Source organism: Mustela nivalis (genome assembly GCF_964662115.1).
Source record: "Mustela nivalis genome assembly, chromosome: X".
Lineage (NCBI taxonomy): Eukaryota > Metazoa > Chordata > Mammalia > Carnivora > Mustelidae > Mustela > Mustela nivalis.
This window is the reverse complement of record NC_139040.1, coordinates 93,155,245-93,173,953: the sequence shown is the minus strand read 5'-3', so window position 1 is coordinate 93,173,953 and position 18,709 is coordinate 93,155,245. Positions and strand designations below refer to the sequence as shown.

Sequence of the window (18,709 nt, the reverse complement as noted above, 5' to 3'; positions counted from 1 at the left end):
TGACAGAGAGATCACAAGTAGGCAGAGAGGCAGGCAGAGAGAGAGGGGGAAGCAGGCTCCCTGCTGAGCAGAGAGCCCAATGCAGGGCTTGATCCCAGGATCCCAAGATCATGACCTGAGCCGAAGGCAGAGGCTTAACCCACTGAGCCACCCAGGTGCCCCACAATGTTGAAATTTTAAGTAATTTTATTTTAAAAGCAGTATAACTTACATACAGTGAAATTTACCCTTTTAAAATATACAGTTATGAAAATCAAAACCTCAGTGAGATACCACTTCACACCAGTCAGAATGGTTAAAATTAACAAGTCAGGAAATGCCAGATGCTGGCGAGGATGTGGAGAAAGGGAAACCCTCCTACACTGTTGGTGGGAATGCAAGCTGGTACAACCATTCTGGAAAACGCTCATGAAAAGCATGGAGGTTCCTCAAAAAGTTGAAAATAGAGCTATCCTATGACCCAGCAATCGCACTACTGGGTATTTACCCTAAAGATACAAATGTAGTGATCCGAAGGGGCACGTGCACCCGAATGTTTATAACAGCAATGTCCACAATAGCTAAACTATGGAAAGAACCTAGATGTCCATCAGCAGATGAATGGATAAAGAAGATGTGGTATATATACACAATGGAATACTATGCAGCCATCAAAAGAAATGAAATCTTGCCATTTGCAATGATGTGGATGGAACTAGAGGGTATTATGCTTAGCGAAATAAATCAATCAGAGAAAGACAATTATCATATGATCTCCCTGATATGAAGAAGTTGAGAGGCAACATTGGGGGTTTGGGGGGGTAGGAAAAGAGTAAATGAAACAAGATGGGATTGGGAGGGAGACAAACCATAAGAGACTCTTAATCTCACAAAACAAACTGAGGGTTGTGGGGGGGGGTAGGGTGAGGGTGGTTGGGTTATGGACATTGGGGAAGGTGTGTGCTATGGTGAGTGCTGTGAAGTGTGTAAACCTGGCGATTCACAGACCTGTACCCCTGGGGCTAATAGTATAGTATATATTAATTTTAAAAATTTTTAATTAAAAAAATAAAGTGTACAGCTATGAGTTTTGGCAAATGAAAGTAGTTGAGTAACTGATCACCACAATCGAGATATAGAACAGTTCCGTCATACCTCCAAATTTCCTTGTGTTCCTTTTATAGTCAACTCTGCCCCCAGCTTCTGATCAGTTTTTTTATTTATCCCATCATGTTTCATTTTTTCCTTCCCTACCCCCATGACCCCTGCTCTGCCTCTTAAATTCCTCATACCAGAGAAATCATGTGATAGCTGTCTTTCTTTGATTGAGTTATTCTGATCAGTTTTTTATCCTTCCAGTTTTGTCTTTTTTCAAAAAGTTTTATTTATTTAAGTAATCTCTACCATCCCACGTGGGACTCAAACTCTTGACCTGGTGATCAAGAGTTATACCCTCTACCAACTAAACCTGCCGGGCATCCTTATCCCTATAGTTCTGTCTTTTGAGAATGTCATATAAGTGGGATCATGTAGTGTGTAACCTTTTGAGTCTGCCTCCTTTCACTTAGCATGATAATTTTAAAATTCAGCCATGTTGTTGCATGTATCAGGAGTTCCCTTTTACTGTTGAGTAGTATTGCATTATATGGGTATACCATGTTTGTTTATCCATTCACTAGTTGAGGAACATTGGGGTTGTTTTCAGTCTGGGTAATGATGAATTAAGCTACCAAAAACATTTGCATGCAGTTTTTGAGTGAACATAATTTTTCACTTCATTTGGGTGAATACCTAGGAGTGGGATTACTGACTCACATGGACATTTTGTATTGAACTTTATAAGAAACTGCCAAACTATTTTCCAAAGTGGCTATGCCAGTTTGCATTCTTACAAGCAACATACGAGATGCTATGGTGGCAGTTGCTATGCCACCAGCACTTGGTATGGTCAAGGTTTTTGTTTTTGTTTTTTTTTAATTTTAGGCATTCTAATAGGCACGTAGTGGTATTCCATTGTCGTTTAACTTGCATATCGCTGATGACTAATGATGTTGAGGATTTTTCCATGTACTTATTTGCCATCCATATATTTACTTTGGTGAAGTGCTTATTAAAATCTTTTGCCCCTTTTTTACTAGTTTGTTTTCTTAAATGTTAAATGACATTTTTTAATGGCTTTTTTTTAATATATCCTGGATACAAATCCCTTGTCATATGTGTGTTTTGCAGATTTTTACCCCAATTAATGGTTTGTCTTCTCTTAACAGTGTCTTTTGAAGAATAAACATTTTCTTTTTTAAAAAATGATTTTATTTATTTATTTTACAGAGAGACACAGCAAGAGAGGGAACGCAAGCAGGGAGAGTGGGAGAGGGAGAAGCAGGCTTTCTGCTGAGCAGGGAGCCCAATGTGGGGCTCGATCCCAGGATCCTGGGATCGTGACCTGAGCTGAAGGCAGATGCTTAATGACTGAGGCACCCGGGCAGCCCCCAAAATTTTCTATTTTGATAAAACTCCAGTTTTCAATTTTTTCTTTTGTGGATTGTGTTTTTGGTTTCACATCTAGAAAATCTTTGCCTAACCAAGATTACAACAATTTTCTCCTCTGCTTTCTTCTAGAAGTTGTAGAGTTTTGGTTTTACAGTTGGGTTCTGTGATCCATTTTGAGTTAATTGCTATATATGGTACAAAATATGAGAGATTCTTTTTCTTTTTTTACATACAGATTTCCAGTTGTTCCAATAACATTTGTTGAAAAGACTATCCTTTCTGTATTGAATTGCCTTTGCACCTTTGCCAATGTAACATAAGTCTATTTTTGAACTCTCTACTCTGTTCCATTGATTTAAGTGCCAGTAAACATTGGTTTCTGTTTGAATATGGTTAAATGTGAAGAAGCAACCCAGAAAATATACTTAGGAGCCAGACTGCCTAGGTCTGAGACTGAGCTCAAGCACTTACTAACTGTGTAACTTAGGGCAAGTCATTTAGCCTCTGAATAGCTAAATTTTCTCATCTGTAAAACAGAAATAATAGTACACAACTCTTACAGGGATTTTTATGAGTATTTTTAAAGAGATGTTCTTTATTTATTTGAGAGAGAGAGAGAGAGCGCGTCTGTGTGCTGGGAGGATGGAGCGGCAAAGGGGGAAGGAGAGAGCGGGCGGAGCCCATTGCTCTGGATCTCGCCACCTTGAGATCATGACCTGAGCTGAAATCAGGAGTCAGGTGCTCAATCAACTAAAACCCATCATGTCCCGGGGTTTTTATGATACTGAGTGAATGATTATAAAGCAGTGAGAATGGTATCTCATACCTATAACAGTGCTTCTTACACTCCAGAGCTTTATGTTGGACTTCTTTGCAGACAGGCTTTCCACTGAAATTAACAAATTCATCATTTCATCTCAGATTATCGTTATGGAAGTTTACCCGTGGAGATGAATTTTAATGGAAAATTCGGATTGCTACTCAGTATTTTCTGTTAGGAAAATACTGCTTAACTTAGTTTATTAGCTGTCTCAGGTGAATTGCAGCTGTTGAAGTGTTTTCTTTGATTCTGAAAGTGTATCTACTGTCTTTTATGGATTATAGTAAGAAATACAGCCTAAACTAAGCTCACTTCATAAGTGGCTCTCGTGAAAAGGTAGCTTGGAATATGACCTTTCCATGTTTGTGATTTGGGGCATTTTACTTGAGAACTAGTAACTCTTGCAAAATGACTATGGTACTAAGCTTCAGATTATTTATTATTACTTTTTGTTTTGAAGAACTTTCAGGATTTGTTGAGAAAGTACAGCAACATAAATCCTAAATTTCTCCTTTGTAGACCGCATTGACAGTCCAAATAATTTTATACTTTAGAACTCTTTTGCTTAGAGGATCTTTAACTATAGCATGAATTTCTCCCCATAACTAGAAGAACTGAGGTGTCCAGATAAAGTACTTAGAAGAATAGTAAAATTACATTTAACTTGTCATCATTGGCAGTTGTTAAAGACTGAGTATTTGTGTCCCTCCAAAATTCCCATGTAGGAGCCCTAACTCTCTGTGTGGCTGTGTTTGGAGATGGGGCCTCCAAGGAAGTAATTACGGTTAAAGGAGATCATAGGTTGGGGTCCTTATCTGATAGGATTAGTGTCCTTATGAGAAGTGACAGCAGAGAGCTTGCCCTGCACTCACCAGGGAAGACCATGTGAGGAGGATATAAGGGAGAAGGCAGCTGTTTGCTGTCTGCCAGCCAGAGAGAGAGGTCTCACAGGAAACCAACTGTGATGGCACCTTAATCTTGGACTTCCCAGCCTCCAGACTGAGAGACATAAATTTCTGTTGTTTAAGCCATCTGGTCTGTTATTTTGTTGTGGCAACCATTCTTAGTCTGTCTCAGGCTGCCATAACAAAATAGCATAGACTAGGTGGCTTAAACAGCAGACATTTATTTATTAGATGGTTCGAGACTTGAGAAGTCCAAGATCAAGGTACCAGCAGATGGAGCGTCTGGTGTCAAAGGTAAATACTGCTGGACATTAGTTAAAGCATTGAAAAGAGATTTTATTCAGTAACTGCTGACAGTAGGGGACAGAGCTGAGCTGCGTTCCAGTTTGTGGAGAGGTGATTTCAGCAATTTTATCAGGAAAATGAGGGAGCAGGGAGAGTCAGAGAAGTGAAAATTACAAAGTTGGTCAGTGTAAATGTGATTACACCAGCTGTGTTTGTTCACTCACAGTTATCAAAGTTAGAATTCTATCCTCCCACAGAGACTGGTAGACAGAGGCCCTGTCCTTCCTGGTAGTTATATTTCAAAGGAATGACTCTCAGGTCCTTGGAAAAGATATTTCTGTGTTTTAAGATTTACATATTCACAACTGTGGAGCCCTTTTTAATCAATGCTCTAAGAAAGGAAGGTCAGGGGCCTATTATCTGGTATTAGCTAGAACACATAGTAAATTTCCCTGGCAGGAAAATTTTACCCCCCAGGGGTAGGGGGGTAGAGTCCTTCTAGAGACATGGCTTGTGCTACTAGAAGCCATGCTGGAGTTTGGTCAAGTCTCTTACAGCAGGGATTTGGACAGAATTGTAATGTGCCCAGAGTTCTGCAGTTCTCACTGGTGAGGGCCTGCTCTCTGGCTCATATTCTGCTGCATTCAACGGCCTTTCCTCTATTGTGTGCGCAGGGAGGGAGATGAGAAAGAGGGAGGAAGAGAGGGAGGTCTTTTCTTCTAAGAGCACTAATCTCATCATGAGGCCCTGCCCTTGTGACTTCTTTTAAACCTGAGCGGACTAACTCCCCAGTACCCCAGTACCATCACTTCCTGGGCTAGGGCTTCAGCGTTTGAATTTGGAGAAGCTATAGGTATTCCGTACATAACACTTAAGGTGCCGACTCAGGTAGCAGCTCAGTGATTTCGAAGGTAAAAGTGGCTATTATTTCAGCATTTGCAACAAGTCTTAACTGCAACTTCTGATAGAGTACTAATTGTATTATAAACAACCTAGTTGAAATTTCTCAAATGCTATACATCTTATGTATCATTTCCATGCAAAACAAATTCACTAAATTCCTTTAAGTAACAGGTATTAACTGTTTTTTTTTTAATTTTACTTATTTGAAAGAGCACACATGGGGGTGGCGGCAGAGAGAATGAGAAAAGCAGAGCAGACTCCTCACTGAGCCAGGAGCCTGATCTGCGGATCCCAGGACCCCAAGATCAAGACCTGAGCCAAAGGCAGATGCTTAACCAGCTCAGCCACCCAGGCGCCCCTACTGTTTCATTATTTTTTTTTTTTTAATTTTTATCCAAACACTGGTTTGTTCCCTACTTAACTCTCAGATAAATGTGCTTGCAAATGTTTGAACTTGTTATCCATATCTCAAGCAAAGATGATTTGGCCAGAATCTTGAACCCTAAATTAATTCCCCAGGAGAATACACACAAAGTTTTACATCAGAGTTTTAAGGAGTTTCTGGTACAGTGAGATAAACCATAAGCTGAACCTTGAAGATTCTACTTGCCCAGTGGGTTTGAGGCTTTGGTAGAGACAGGCCAACTCCTGGGCCCCTTTTGCCTACACCTAATCCTGGTGCTCTTGATCTTCTCAGCCCCACTGTGGGGGGTGGACTGGTGCCAAGGTGACAGGCTGAAGAAGACCAGACAATGTTCCTACGCTCCATAAGGCCTAAAGCAGAACTCTCGGATGTTCCCTTTTCTCCACTTTAAGGCCTGGATTAGATCCAGATCCCATTAGCCTGCTCCATGCCCACATTCCCATTCCCTTCACTGGCTCTTCCAAGTGGAAGGCAGCTGCAGCTTGCTTTTACCACAGGTATGGGAGAGAAGAGAATGTAAAAAGGAAAACCCCAGCCCTGATATTAAGAGTGCCTCCGCCTCCTTCTGTGTAATTATCTTTCTACTTAGAAGTTGGCCAACTCGATCAGTGACCTGACTGAATGTCCCTGAGAATATCATGTTGTTCTTGATCATTATCAGGGTCTCTCTTCTGGAGAATGGGCAGTGGAGAAGTGTGTGATGACCAAACCTAGTTAACTCTTCACGTTTGTTTATTAAAGAGACATGTGGGGACCACCTACCTTAGATTACACACGCTGAGGTAATCAAGATTAAGTAGTTAAAATGGATTCACTATTGGTGTGTGAAGTGCCTCTGGCTGCCAGGCACTGTTCTGGGTTCGGGGGAAATGGGTGGGCAAAACAGATAATCCTTTTCCTCATGGAGCTTACATCCATAATGGAGGATTGGTAGAATAAAGACGATAAATATGATGCATCCATAGTGCATTAAAAGGAAGCTAAGTGCTTTGGAGAAAAATAAAGAAGGGTAAAGAGGTAGTATTGGAGGAGGTGTTTCAGTTTTAAATAGATTGGTTACAGGAAGGGACGGACACTGGTATTTAATGTAATATAGGTACTCTGAAAAGGGAGAGCAGGCTTCTGATTGAGGAAACTGGAAAGCTTCACAGAAGTTTGACAGGTGGACAAGAACTAGGAGAAGGAAGGCCATCTGGGCAAAGGGGAGTTGAAGGACATAGGCCACAGCAAGTGCTTCCAGTTTACTGAAGAATAAATTCCCATAGGAGATCAATAGGACTTAGGAGTAAAATGTAAGCTGTTATCACATAATAGTGACTTACACTGAAAGATTTTCTAATACTGAACCATTTGCACTCAACTTGGTTGTGGTGCTTTCTCTTTTTATAGGATTGATTTAATTTGCAGGGTTTTTTTTTTTTTTCTTTCCGCTATCTATAGATGTGGGTGAAATGAACCTAAAATCTTCTTTCGTTATGTCTTTGTTTTTCTTACTAGGGTCTAGCCAGACAGGCTAATAGCATGAGTTAGGGCTGTTCCTTCTTCTTCTATTGCCTTTATGGGTTTGCATGAACCTGGGATAAATAAAATTGGAATCTGCTTATAAAACCATCTGGGCCTGGTGTTTTCTTTGTGGGAACACTTAGCCCACTGGTTGTATTTCTTTAGTAGTAATAGCATTTTATTTAAGCATTTAACTTCCTCTGGAGTGAGTTGTGGTTTTTTTTTTTTTTAAGTTATTTTTTTAAGAGATTTGTTCATTTCACAGACAAAATCTCTTAAAACTTGTTGGTATATGGTTACTGATACTATTCTCCTTTAACCTCTATTTATGGTAATATCCCCCTTTTTATTCATACTGTTCGTGTTTCATTCTTCTTTCCCTGGTCATTCTTGCCAGAAATTTGCCTCTTTTTTGCCCCCCAAAGCATATTTTTAGCTTTGCTGATGTTTTGTTTTATATATTTAATACTTAAGTTACTCATTTCTACTATTTATCTTTTTTCTCCTACTTTCTGCAGGTTTATTGTTTATTGTCTAATTTCTTAAGATGGACATTTAACTGATTTTGAGTGTTTTTACTATAGCTATTTAAGGTTAGAGATTTCCTTCAAAGCACTGTCTTTGCTGCATCCCAAATGTGGTGCCTTAACATTTAATTCAAGTATTTTTAGATTTGATTATGATTTCTTCTTTAACCCATGAGTTATTTAGCAGTGTGTTTTTAAAATGTTCAAGTAGGCAAGAATTTTTAAAAGTGTCCTTTGTTATTAACTTTTAACCTAATTACATGTTAGTCTCATATCATGGTCTGTATGTTACCTATTATTTAAAATTTGTTTAGGCCTTAGGATCTACTATATGATTTTTTTAAAAGCTTTAGTGTGTCCTTAAGAAAACTGAGAGTGCACTCTACTTCCTGGATGCAGAACTTAAGCTTGTTCTCATTGTGTGGTTCAGTGCTTCTGTATTTTGTTAATTTTTTTGGTCTACTTGACCAATTAGTAGTTGGGAGAAGCAGCATTAGAAGATACTGCTTAGATTTTAATCCGCCAGTTACAAGGGTTTGGAGAAGTCCAGAGCAACTGTCAGAGTTAGTCCCCCCTGTTTTTTCCCACCTCTTCAACAGCACAAGGTTTCTGTCCTGCCCTAAATTTACTCAAAGGAAGTCTGGACCAGAGATCTGAGTCCCAGCAGTTGTGGGAGAAGCACAGTTGTCTCAAGATTTAGGGTGGGGGAGAAGCAAGAGCAGAAATCCCAGAGGTTCCTTTTTTGTTTTATCCTCCCACACGCCCCCACAGGGACTTCTCATAGTTTCCCCTTTTCTTGGTGTTTTCCTTACATGGTCCCTTTGGGGTTGATCTTGGGCAATAGGGAACCAGCAACTATGCTGATTGGGTTTCTTTTTAGAGACCAAACTGGAATACTGTACTTTTTTTTTTTTAAGGTATGTTCATTTATTTGAGGGGACGGTCAGAGGGAGAAAATCTTCAAGCAGACTCCACACGTGAGGAGCCTGACACGGTGCACAATCTCACAACCCATGAGATCACGACCTGAGCTGAAACCAAGGGTTGCCCAACTGACTGAGGCACCCAGGCGCCCCAGTACCTTTATATACATGCATCACTGTAAAATCCTAGAAACAATTGCTTGAATAATACTTTCCACATTAAACCTGTGTTGCCCCCTGTATTTTTCACTTTTTCTGAGGTATGGCGCTCTAACATCCAATCATATAAATCAGAGTAGTGTTTTTTCAAACCCTTCAGGGCATAATAGAAAATTTTGTGTGTGCTGGGGGGCTTGCCACAAAATCAGGGTAAATGTTATTCATGAAGCTTTTATTTCTTTGGTGTGTGTACATGTGCAAAAATACTCACCAGTAGTGGTACTGGGCTGTGTTGAAGAATCTGCTAATGCACGTTATAGTCCAAAACAGTCGGAAAACACTGACGAGAGAACTAAGAATCATTTTGGACCCACCCTTCTGCCAACAGCTGTTGAATTACCGAATTGATGGATTCTACTTCCTCAGTATTTCTCAAATTTATCCCATCTTACTCTTCTAGCCACTGCTGACAGCAAGAGTCTCAGATCCATGCCCACCTCCTTATTCTTACAGAGTAAACTTCCTGAAATGTAAATTTCTCTTATTTAAAACCCTCCTGTGGTACCCTATTGCCCACGGATAACTTCCAGGCTTTGTAATATGGCCCCTGCCTATCTCTCTAGCTTCATCTGCTCCCATTCTAGTATCACTGGTAAACACCAAACCATGTTTGGTTTTCCTCATGTTCTCTGAAGAGTTTTATTTTGTTAATTCTTTCACTTTTGCGTGGTGTGGAAAAAGAGGATCTTTTACTCCTACCTGTTTTATGTGGTGAACTCCAGCTGGTTCATTCTCACTTTGTTAGTAAATTCTTACACCCTACCTCCTCCACCCCAGGTTTCCTTCCTCTTTGTTTCCAGAATATTCTAGGCATCTTGCATTATACAGCCGAGTTGTTTTTAAATCATCTGTTTAGGTTAGTGTTTACTTTTTTATGGGAAAAGCTGGTCATACTCACATTAGTGCCTGAGAGATTATCTGGCTCATATTGGGTGTTCAGATGTTGGTTGAATGACTGAAGATCTGGAAAGTTCTTGCCTTTCCAAGATCATGTTGCTCATAGGTGACAGAATTAAGACTGGGAAACAAAGTGCCTCTTTTATCGCCTCATGCTACAGACCAGTACTCCTTCTAGTACATTATGTAAAACTGGTTAAGTACAACATTTATTGTACATTACTGAATAAGCCACTTTAAGTTAGTGATGGTTGGGATGCATAAATTATCCTTTGTGAGTAATCAAAAATTTATCTACTATATGGGAGTCTGTTTCTGGCACACAAATAGTTTTATATGAAATATAGTATTTGCAAAGAGGTAGAACAGTGCAAGTAGACTAATTTGGAAAAATTAAAATGGCCTTTCTGTGACTCTTAGAGGTCAGTTAGAATTTTAAAATATATAATGTGACAAATTACAGGCATAGTGTTTAAAAGGTTATGTGTGCTTTAGTTTAGAATATCTAAGGTTGGGAATGGTGGCATTTGAAGAATTGCCTTGTAGGAAAAGCTTAATAAATATTCAAATCAAATTTGCAGATGGGAGTTATGCCATATAGTAATTCTGTGCCTTCAGGTTCTTCCATTTTCTGTAGCATATTGCAGAAATCAGTCGGGGCTTAGAAACCAAGACCCACACATCCGTTTATTGAAGGATAAAGAAATATATTTCAATCTGGGTGTATTTCCAATTTCAGAAGGTTTAAAATTTTTCACTCGTAGAATTTAAGAAGCAACACAAATGAACAAAGGAAAAAGGCAGTCAGAAGACTGGACCCTTAAATATAGAGAACAAACTGGAGGTAGGTAGGGGGATGGGTGAAATAGGTGACGGGGATTAAAGAGGGCACTTGTGATGAGCACCAGGTGATGTATGGAATTACTAAATCACTACACTGTACACCTGAAACTAATATAAAACTGTAATGTTAATTATACTTGAATTAAGAAATTTAAAAAGTGAAACATCAGAAAAAGGGTGAAATATTCCTTAATATCATCCAAAATGTTGTGTGCATGAGAATGTCCCCAACTGTTTCAAAAATGTGTTTCTATAGTTGGTGTGTTGAAACAGGATCCACACAATGTCCACACATTGTTTGGTTGATACGTCCTTGAGCCTTTCTTTATCACAGTTTCCTCTCCCTTTCCCTGCCCCCATTCTTCTTAACTACTGGAAGAAATAATTTGTGCTTTTCATTTTCTTACTATGTTGCAAAGTCGGTGAGAGTAGGAACTTACTATTTTAGCACCAAGAATTGGGCCTGGTACCCAGTAGACACTTGACTAATAGTTGTTGAATGATGTTAGTAATACTCAAGGCCTGTGTTTTGTCCCTGCAGGTTGATCCAAAAGACTACATGTTCAGTGGCCTGAAGGATGAAACAGTAGGTCGCCTACCTGGCCAAGTGGCGGGACAACAGTTTCTCATTCAAGACTGTGAGAACTGTAACATCTATATCTTTGATCACTCTGCTACGATTACTATCGATGACTGTACTAATTGTGTGATTTTTCTGGGACCTGTGAAAGGCAGTGTGTTTTTTCGGAATTGCAGAGATTGCAAGTGTACGCTAGCCTGCCAGCAGTTTCGTGTGCGGGATTGTAGAAAGCTGGAAGTCTTTCTGTGCTGTGCCACTCAACCCATCATTGAGTCTTCCACAAACATCAAGTTTGGCTGCTTCCAATGGTACTACCCTGAGTTAGCGTTCCAGTTCAAGGATGCGGGGCTGAGTATCTTCAATAATACCTGGAGCAACATTCATGACTTTACACCCGTGTCAGGAGAGCTCAACTGGAGCCTTCTTCCCGAAGATGCTGTAGTTCAAGACCATGTTCCTCTGCCTACTACCGAAGAGCTCAAAGCTGTCCGCGTTTCCACAGAAGCCAATAGAAGTATCGTTCCAGTATCTCGGGGTCAGAGGCAGAAGAGCAGTGATGAGTCATGCTTAGTGGTATTATTTGCTGGTGATTACACTATCGCAAATGCCAGAAAACTAATTGATGAGGTAAGGAGAGAGAGAAGAGAGACAGACACACACACAGATAGGAACACATCACTGTCTGGAGAACTTCTGTTCTTTTCACAATTGGCAATTGGCTATTCACAATTCACAATTGGCTATTAGGAATATAGGCAATCCTCAAGTTCTAGTCCCTTGCCCCCTGCAGATATATCTGTAAGCTAATTGTTTGGCCCTCAAAAGATTTTCCCACAGAAACTTCAAAAAATATAAGTCAGTAAGCGTTTATTAAGCACTTACTATGTGAAGAGTTACTTCTGTTGCCATATTTCATCGACTGTAGGATGCACATTTGTTTTGCACATTTTTGCTCATCCGAAATGTGTCTTAAAAGTGATGGCAACTTAAAGCTGATGACCTAGGGTATATGCTGGAGATGGAGTACATGGGCAAAATTCTCTGCCCTCAGAGAACTTCTATTCTTTCTAATGAGTGATTTCCAAGGAAGCTTACAAAAGTAGTATTGCACAGTAAAGCATGAGCTTATTTAGTTGGGAATACTTATTTGGAGTTTTAATTGGTTGGAGGGCAGTGGGAAAGACATTTAGGAGTGCAGCTTTCGGCCACTGGGGCAACTGTGAGATCCCCCTCCGCAGTATTTCCCTTTGCTCTATTGCTACGTGAAGGGGAGATTGGTGCGTAAGAATGAGGTGGGAGCTGGAATAGCAGAGGTGGTGGACTCAGGAGCAGGGACTCGGTGAGTTTGGGACTAGAGAAGAGTTCTTCTAGCAGAAGCAGCTTCCACTGGAAAAATAACTGGGGACATAGAGATGAGGCATTCCAGAAGCACCAGTTCCTATGTTGGCGGGCACTCCAGTGGGGAGGCGGTGGTGGGATGTATTGGTCACCCATTAATCAGATGTTCTTCAGAAGGAGTAGCCTGTGGACTCTGAGGAACAAACTGGGGGTTTTAGAGGGGAGTGGGGGGGATGGGTAACCCCCAGTGGTGGGTATTAAGGAGGGCAAGGATTGCATGGAGCACTGGGTGTGGTGCATAAACAATGAATCTTGGAACACTGCATCAAAAAACTATGGTGGCTAACATAACACAATAAAAAAAAAAGAAAAAAAGAAAGTCAGGCTTCCAGAAATGAAAAAGTGGATGGAAAACTCCTCAAGTCTCCTTTTGAATGGATTTTTTTAAAAATTGTAACTGTTCTGCCAAAGGAAGATTATAGGGGGAGAAAAAACTAAAAATGATCTCCTCTCTGTAGCTATATATCCTACAATGTCGAAAACCCATGTCTGAAATCTACAAAGTATATCTGAAGTCTAGTTTTCAAAACAACAGAAGCCAAAGTATAATTTGAAGACTGTGGTATTTTTGTTGTTGTTGTTCATGCTAATCTGCTGAACACATTGGTAAGATATAGAAAAAGCACTTCTGGCCTTTGAGCTATCTAATCATATGTTAATCCAACATCTGAAAGGTCAGCATTTTCATTTTACATCATGGTGACTTAGAAAAAAATCTATGTACAGTATTCAGATGATATAATTATTCAGGTTAAACTCCTTTTTGGTAGGAATTGAGAAGTGGACATAAAGAGTATATAACATGTTTAAATGTTTTAAAAAGGCATCAAAATGAGCACTCTTTCTTTGTGGGTCATCACATGTTCTTAACCTTTTAATTTTTGGTGTCTGATGCGTGAAATGGCAGCGTTGTGTGCACTTAAAAGCAACATGAGCAGGAAGAATGATGGTCTTTAGACGTCCTTCCAGATTACAAGATATTGTATAACAAAAATGTAATGACAGCAATAGTAATAGCTAACATTTACGTAGTGTTAACTGTACCAGGCATTCTTATAAGGGATTTAAATGAAGTAACTCAATAGAAGAACCTATGCAGTAGGTGCATTTATTCCCCTTTTTACAGAGGAAAATGAGCCACGGAGAGAGTAAGCAACTTGCGAAAGGTCACTCAGCGTAAACAGCAGAGCCATGATTTAAATCCAGGCAGTCTGGCTTTAAACCACAGTCTGAGCCCTTAAGCATGATGCTAATCTGCCTCAATGGGAAAGGAAGGTTGATGAGGGCCTGGGGGAGCAGGAGTGTTACCGAAAGGGTGGGGAGTCAAGGCAGATACCACCCTTTGGCCTAGAAGGGAAAACCTTGGGCCTTTTTGGTTGGAGTTAGCCTGCCTAATTCTGAAAGCACAGAATTAAGGAATGACAGAGAACAAAAAGAAGAAAATGCAAGTGCACATGAAGAGGGTATCAAAACATGCTAAAAGATCACTCTCTTACACACATATTAAAGGAGAGCTTACCTGTGTTTTCAAAAAAATGAAGCTCACGTTCCCAGGAAAAGATGCATAGGAGCTATTTAATACTGAAGTGGGGAAAAAAAAAAGAAAGAAAACCCCACCCAAAACTCAAGTCTTTCTCATATCACAACCTGAATACCTTAAGAATACCTTAAGACAGCTTCGACTGGAACTGTGATTGCTGACTCCGGTTTTGTTAAACCCTAGGAGTATCATAGAATTTTGTTTCCCATTGTTTTTATAAATTAAATGTATCATAATAGTTTTTAGGTAGGAAGTCCGGAAAAGCTGGATAAAGCAGAAAACACAGTCCAAAGGGAATCAAGAGAAGTTACTGGGCCTCAATTTTCTCTCCTGAAAATCAGATTTCTTGCTTCCTCTTAGCTACATCACAGATATGCACAGGATAAATTAGAGTAAAAGTAGTTTGAATTGGTTGGAAGTAACATATTGCATAATTTAAGTTGGGTAGTTACCGCTATTTTCAAGTCTTTAGAAGTAGAAGAATTTCCATGAAAAAGGAGTCTCCAGATAGCTGCAGTGGGATATCAAAATCGATCAAGTTTTGTAATTCAGTATTTGTTTTTAGGTAACCGTATTCTGAATTAATCACCTTTTGTCAGTTTATGTGTCTAACTATAAAATCAGAGGTAGTGAGCCATCTAGAAAATTAGAAACAGGTAAAGGATTATTTCTGATATTTTAAGTAACTTCGTAGTCATCACCTGGCAGTGGATGTCCATGCAATTTTTTGCTACCTTTGTACGTATGTTTCTTTTTTCTGAGGCAGCACCGAGGCCTCTGAGAAAGGATTTGAGTTTGAATCCAATTTGAAGGAATGGTATGGGATAACGTAGCTGATTGGACGAAATACTATCAGCCATTAAAAATAATTTTATAGTGGAATAGCTGGGAAATATTCACAGTCAAGTAAGTGAAATTTTTAGAATATTATATAAGTATCCAAATTTTTTTTTACGAGATCTAAGTCTGGAAAGATATATATACTAAAATGTTAGCAGTTGTGGTTATTCTTAGGAGTTGGATTAAGAGCAGGATTTTCTTTTCTTTTTGTGGTTATATGGATTTTACAATGAACATTTGTTATTTCTGTAGTGGGGGAAAAAGACAACTGGGAGGGTAAAAGGACATATAACCAAATGGCAGTGGCACCTTTGAGTGGTAGCACCTTGGTTCATATTTGTTTCTGTTTTTTCATTTTTCAGGTGCTCTGTGTTGAGCCTATATGTTTGTTACTTTTATTCATTTATTTTGTATTGTGTTATGTTAGTCACCATACAGTCCATCATTAGTTTTTGCTGTCTTGTTCCCTGATGCATTGTTTGCATGGAACACCCTGCACTCCATGCAATCCGTGCCCTCCTTAATACCAATCACCCGGCTCACCCATTCCCCACCCCATCCCCCCTCCCCTCTAAAACCCTCAGTTTGTTTCCCAGAGTCCATAGTCTGTCATGGTTATACTTAAAAATCCAATAGGTGTGCTAAAAAAAAAAATCAAGTGGTTGAATACTTCGCATTTTTAAAAATGACTTTCATCATTATTTTAAAAATTAATGTATACTTATCATACAGAATTGTAGAAATAAAGAATAGAAGTGTTTAAAAATCATCCATAACAAAAAAAAATCCTCCATAACATAGTATATCTTGAAAAGTCTTTTTAGGAATACTCTTTCATTTATTTTGTCTATTATCAGATTAACTGGGTTCCAGTCACAGTTCTGTTACTTGATAGTTGTCTGACCTTGACTAAGTTTCTTTACCACTCTGTGCCTTCATTTTCTCACCTGTAAAATGAGGGTAATAATAGTACCTACCTCATGAGAGGGTTAAATGTGCTATCCACGATAAGTGCATAAAACTGCGTGGCGCACAGCAGGGCTTCATAAATATGGACTATGACTATTGGGCTATACTATATATATTTGTATCATGCTTTTCAAAATTATTATGTAAGCTTTTCCCCATTGTATTATTTGTTATGTTTAATGAACTGTGCTATTTCATCATGTGATAAATGTCCCCTAGTTTACCTCCTTAACCATTCTCTTCTCATTGGACAAACAAACTAGGCAGTGCACACTAATTCTTACCCAGAACCACCCTTCTGGAAAAATCTTATGTATGTGAAAACTTGTCAGAGCAAAAGCCTTGAATTAGAGGGATGATTCAAACAAAAATCAGCATGCTGCGTCTCATTGTATACAGAAAAATACTAGAAAAAAAATACTGTTTTAATCTCAGAAGTTCATTTTAAACTCTAAATGAAATTTTATTTTCCACAGATGGTCGGTAAAGGCTTTTTCCTAGTTCAGACAAAGGAAGTATCAATGAAAGCTGAGGATGCTCAAAGGGTTTTTGGGGAAAAAGCACCTGACTTCCTTCCTCTTCTGAACAAAGGTACATTCTGGATGATTGGTGTACTTGTGTGTTTATCCTCTTGACATGTGATTCGATCTGCTCTTGCCTTTAACATTTCTCTTACCTTGCTTTCTCTTTCTTGCTTGTTTTATGTTTTTTTCTTGTTACTATTCAAAAATGTCAAAATTTCATATCATTCAAAAATTCCTACATAACTAGGCATTAGGTTTTCTTTCCTATTTTGTCATCTTAATACTTACAAGTCACACTCGATTATTATGTATTTTTGTTATTTTAATTATTATTTTATTGTTGTTATATTATTATACTATAATGAGTGTTCCATTCTCCCTGCCCAGAGAGAGTTACAAAGCACTTCATAAGGATTCTTTCTGCCTTCAGTGGGTTTTGACCATACTGGAAAGGAAATAAGAAATATAAATAAAATGGTATACTATTTTATGTATTGAATGTGATTGATTAACTTCTCACACATAATTAGAATTGTTTTCCCCAGTGGGAAAATGCCACCAACAAATTTGAGATACTGGAAATACATCTGCAAACAGAGGAACTGGAATTCATGTGCCCTCTGGAAGGGTTACATCTGTCTGTATGTGTTTGAAGGTCTACTGATTCTAGAGGATAAAGTTCTGGTTATGTCAGAGCAGGGACATTGTTTGCTCAAGGTTCACCAGGCTTTTCTTTACTGGCCTGAACAAATACATAGAGTAATACACAATGCTGATTGAGTATACCCTAAAAAGGTGGCACCTCTGCATTTACATGCTTTTTATGTGTGAATTATAATCACTATAAAACCTATATGAAAGTGGTGGAGGAGGGGCACCTGGGTGGCTCAGTCAGTTAAGCATCAGACTCTTGATTTTGGCTCAGGTCATGATCCCAGGGTTGTGAGATCGAGCCCCATGTCCAGCTCTGTGCTCACTGGGGAGCCTGCCTGAAATTCTCTCCCTGTCCCTCTACTCCCCTATGCTCTCTCTCTCTAAAATAAGTAAATATGTCTTAAGAAAAAAGAGAAAACATTGGAGGCTTGTTGGGATCATTTTAATAACTAATGCTGGGTATGACTCAGCCTTCATACAGTATTTCATATACCTTTGTGGTTATTGCAGCAGTATGAAGGACTTGCTCTAACCCAGTGAGTGAATCTCCTCTAGAATATATACTGGAAATTTTGACCTGGCTCCTTTGTTTAAATTGAAGTATAATTAACATACAGTGTTATAATTAGTTTCAGGTATACAATGTTATGATTCAACAATTCTATACATTTCTCAGGGATCATCAAGATAAATGTACTCTTAGTCCCTTTCATCTATTTCAACCCTCTCCCCACCCACCTCCTCTCTGGCAACCACCAGTTTTCTGTATTTAAGAGTCTGACTTTTTTGTCTTTTTTTTTCTTTGTTTTGTTTCCTAAATGCCACATATTGAGTGATATCAGATAGTAGTTGTCTCTCTCTGACTGACTTATTTCACTTAGTATTATACCGTCTAGTGTCATCCATGTTGCAGATGTTAAGATTTCATTCTTTTTTATGGTTGAGTAATATTCCATTGTGTGTGTGTATACACACACACACACACACACACACACACACACACACACCTTCTTTATCCATTCATCTGTAGCTGGACATGGCTTGCCTCCATAACTTGAGTGTTATAAATAATGCTGCAGTGTACTTAGTGGTGTATATATATATATCTTTTCAAGTTAGTGATTTCACTCCAGTATTTGTCTTTCTCTGACTTGTTTCACTTAGCATTATACGCTTTAGCACCATACATGTTGTTGCAAATGGTAAGATTTCATTCTTTTCTATGGCTGAATAATACTCCATTTTACACACACACACACACACACACCACATCTTATTTATCCATTCATCTATTGATGGACACTTGGGCTGATTCCATAATATGCCTGTTGTAAATAATGCTGCTATAAACATAGATATGCAAGTATCCCTTTGAATTAGTGTTTCTGTATTTTTCAGGTAAATATCCAGTACTGCAATTTCTGGTTGTAGGGTAGTTGTACTTTTAACTTTTTGAGGACCCTCTATATGGTCTTCCACAGTGGCT

The 18,709-nt window shown here is 38.9% G+C and overlaps 1 protein-coding gene across 1 annotated transcript in view; it reads left to right on the top strand.

Moving 5' to 3' along the window:
* Positions 1–18,709, top strand: part of RP2 (RP2 activator of ARL3 GTPase) — a 49,156-nt gene that overhangs the window by 8,334 nt on the left and 22,113 nt on the right. Inside the window, exons 2-3 of the mRNA XM_082718209.1 lie at positions 11,260–11,925; positions 16,522–16,636. Of these exons, the coding sequence (XP_082574335.1) occupies positions 11,260–11,925; positions 16,522–16,636 (781 nt within the window). The remainder of the gene's footprint in view (positions 1–11,259; positions 11,926–16,521; positions 16,637–18,709) is intronic.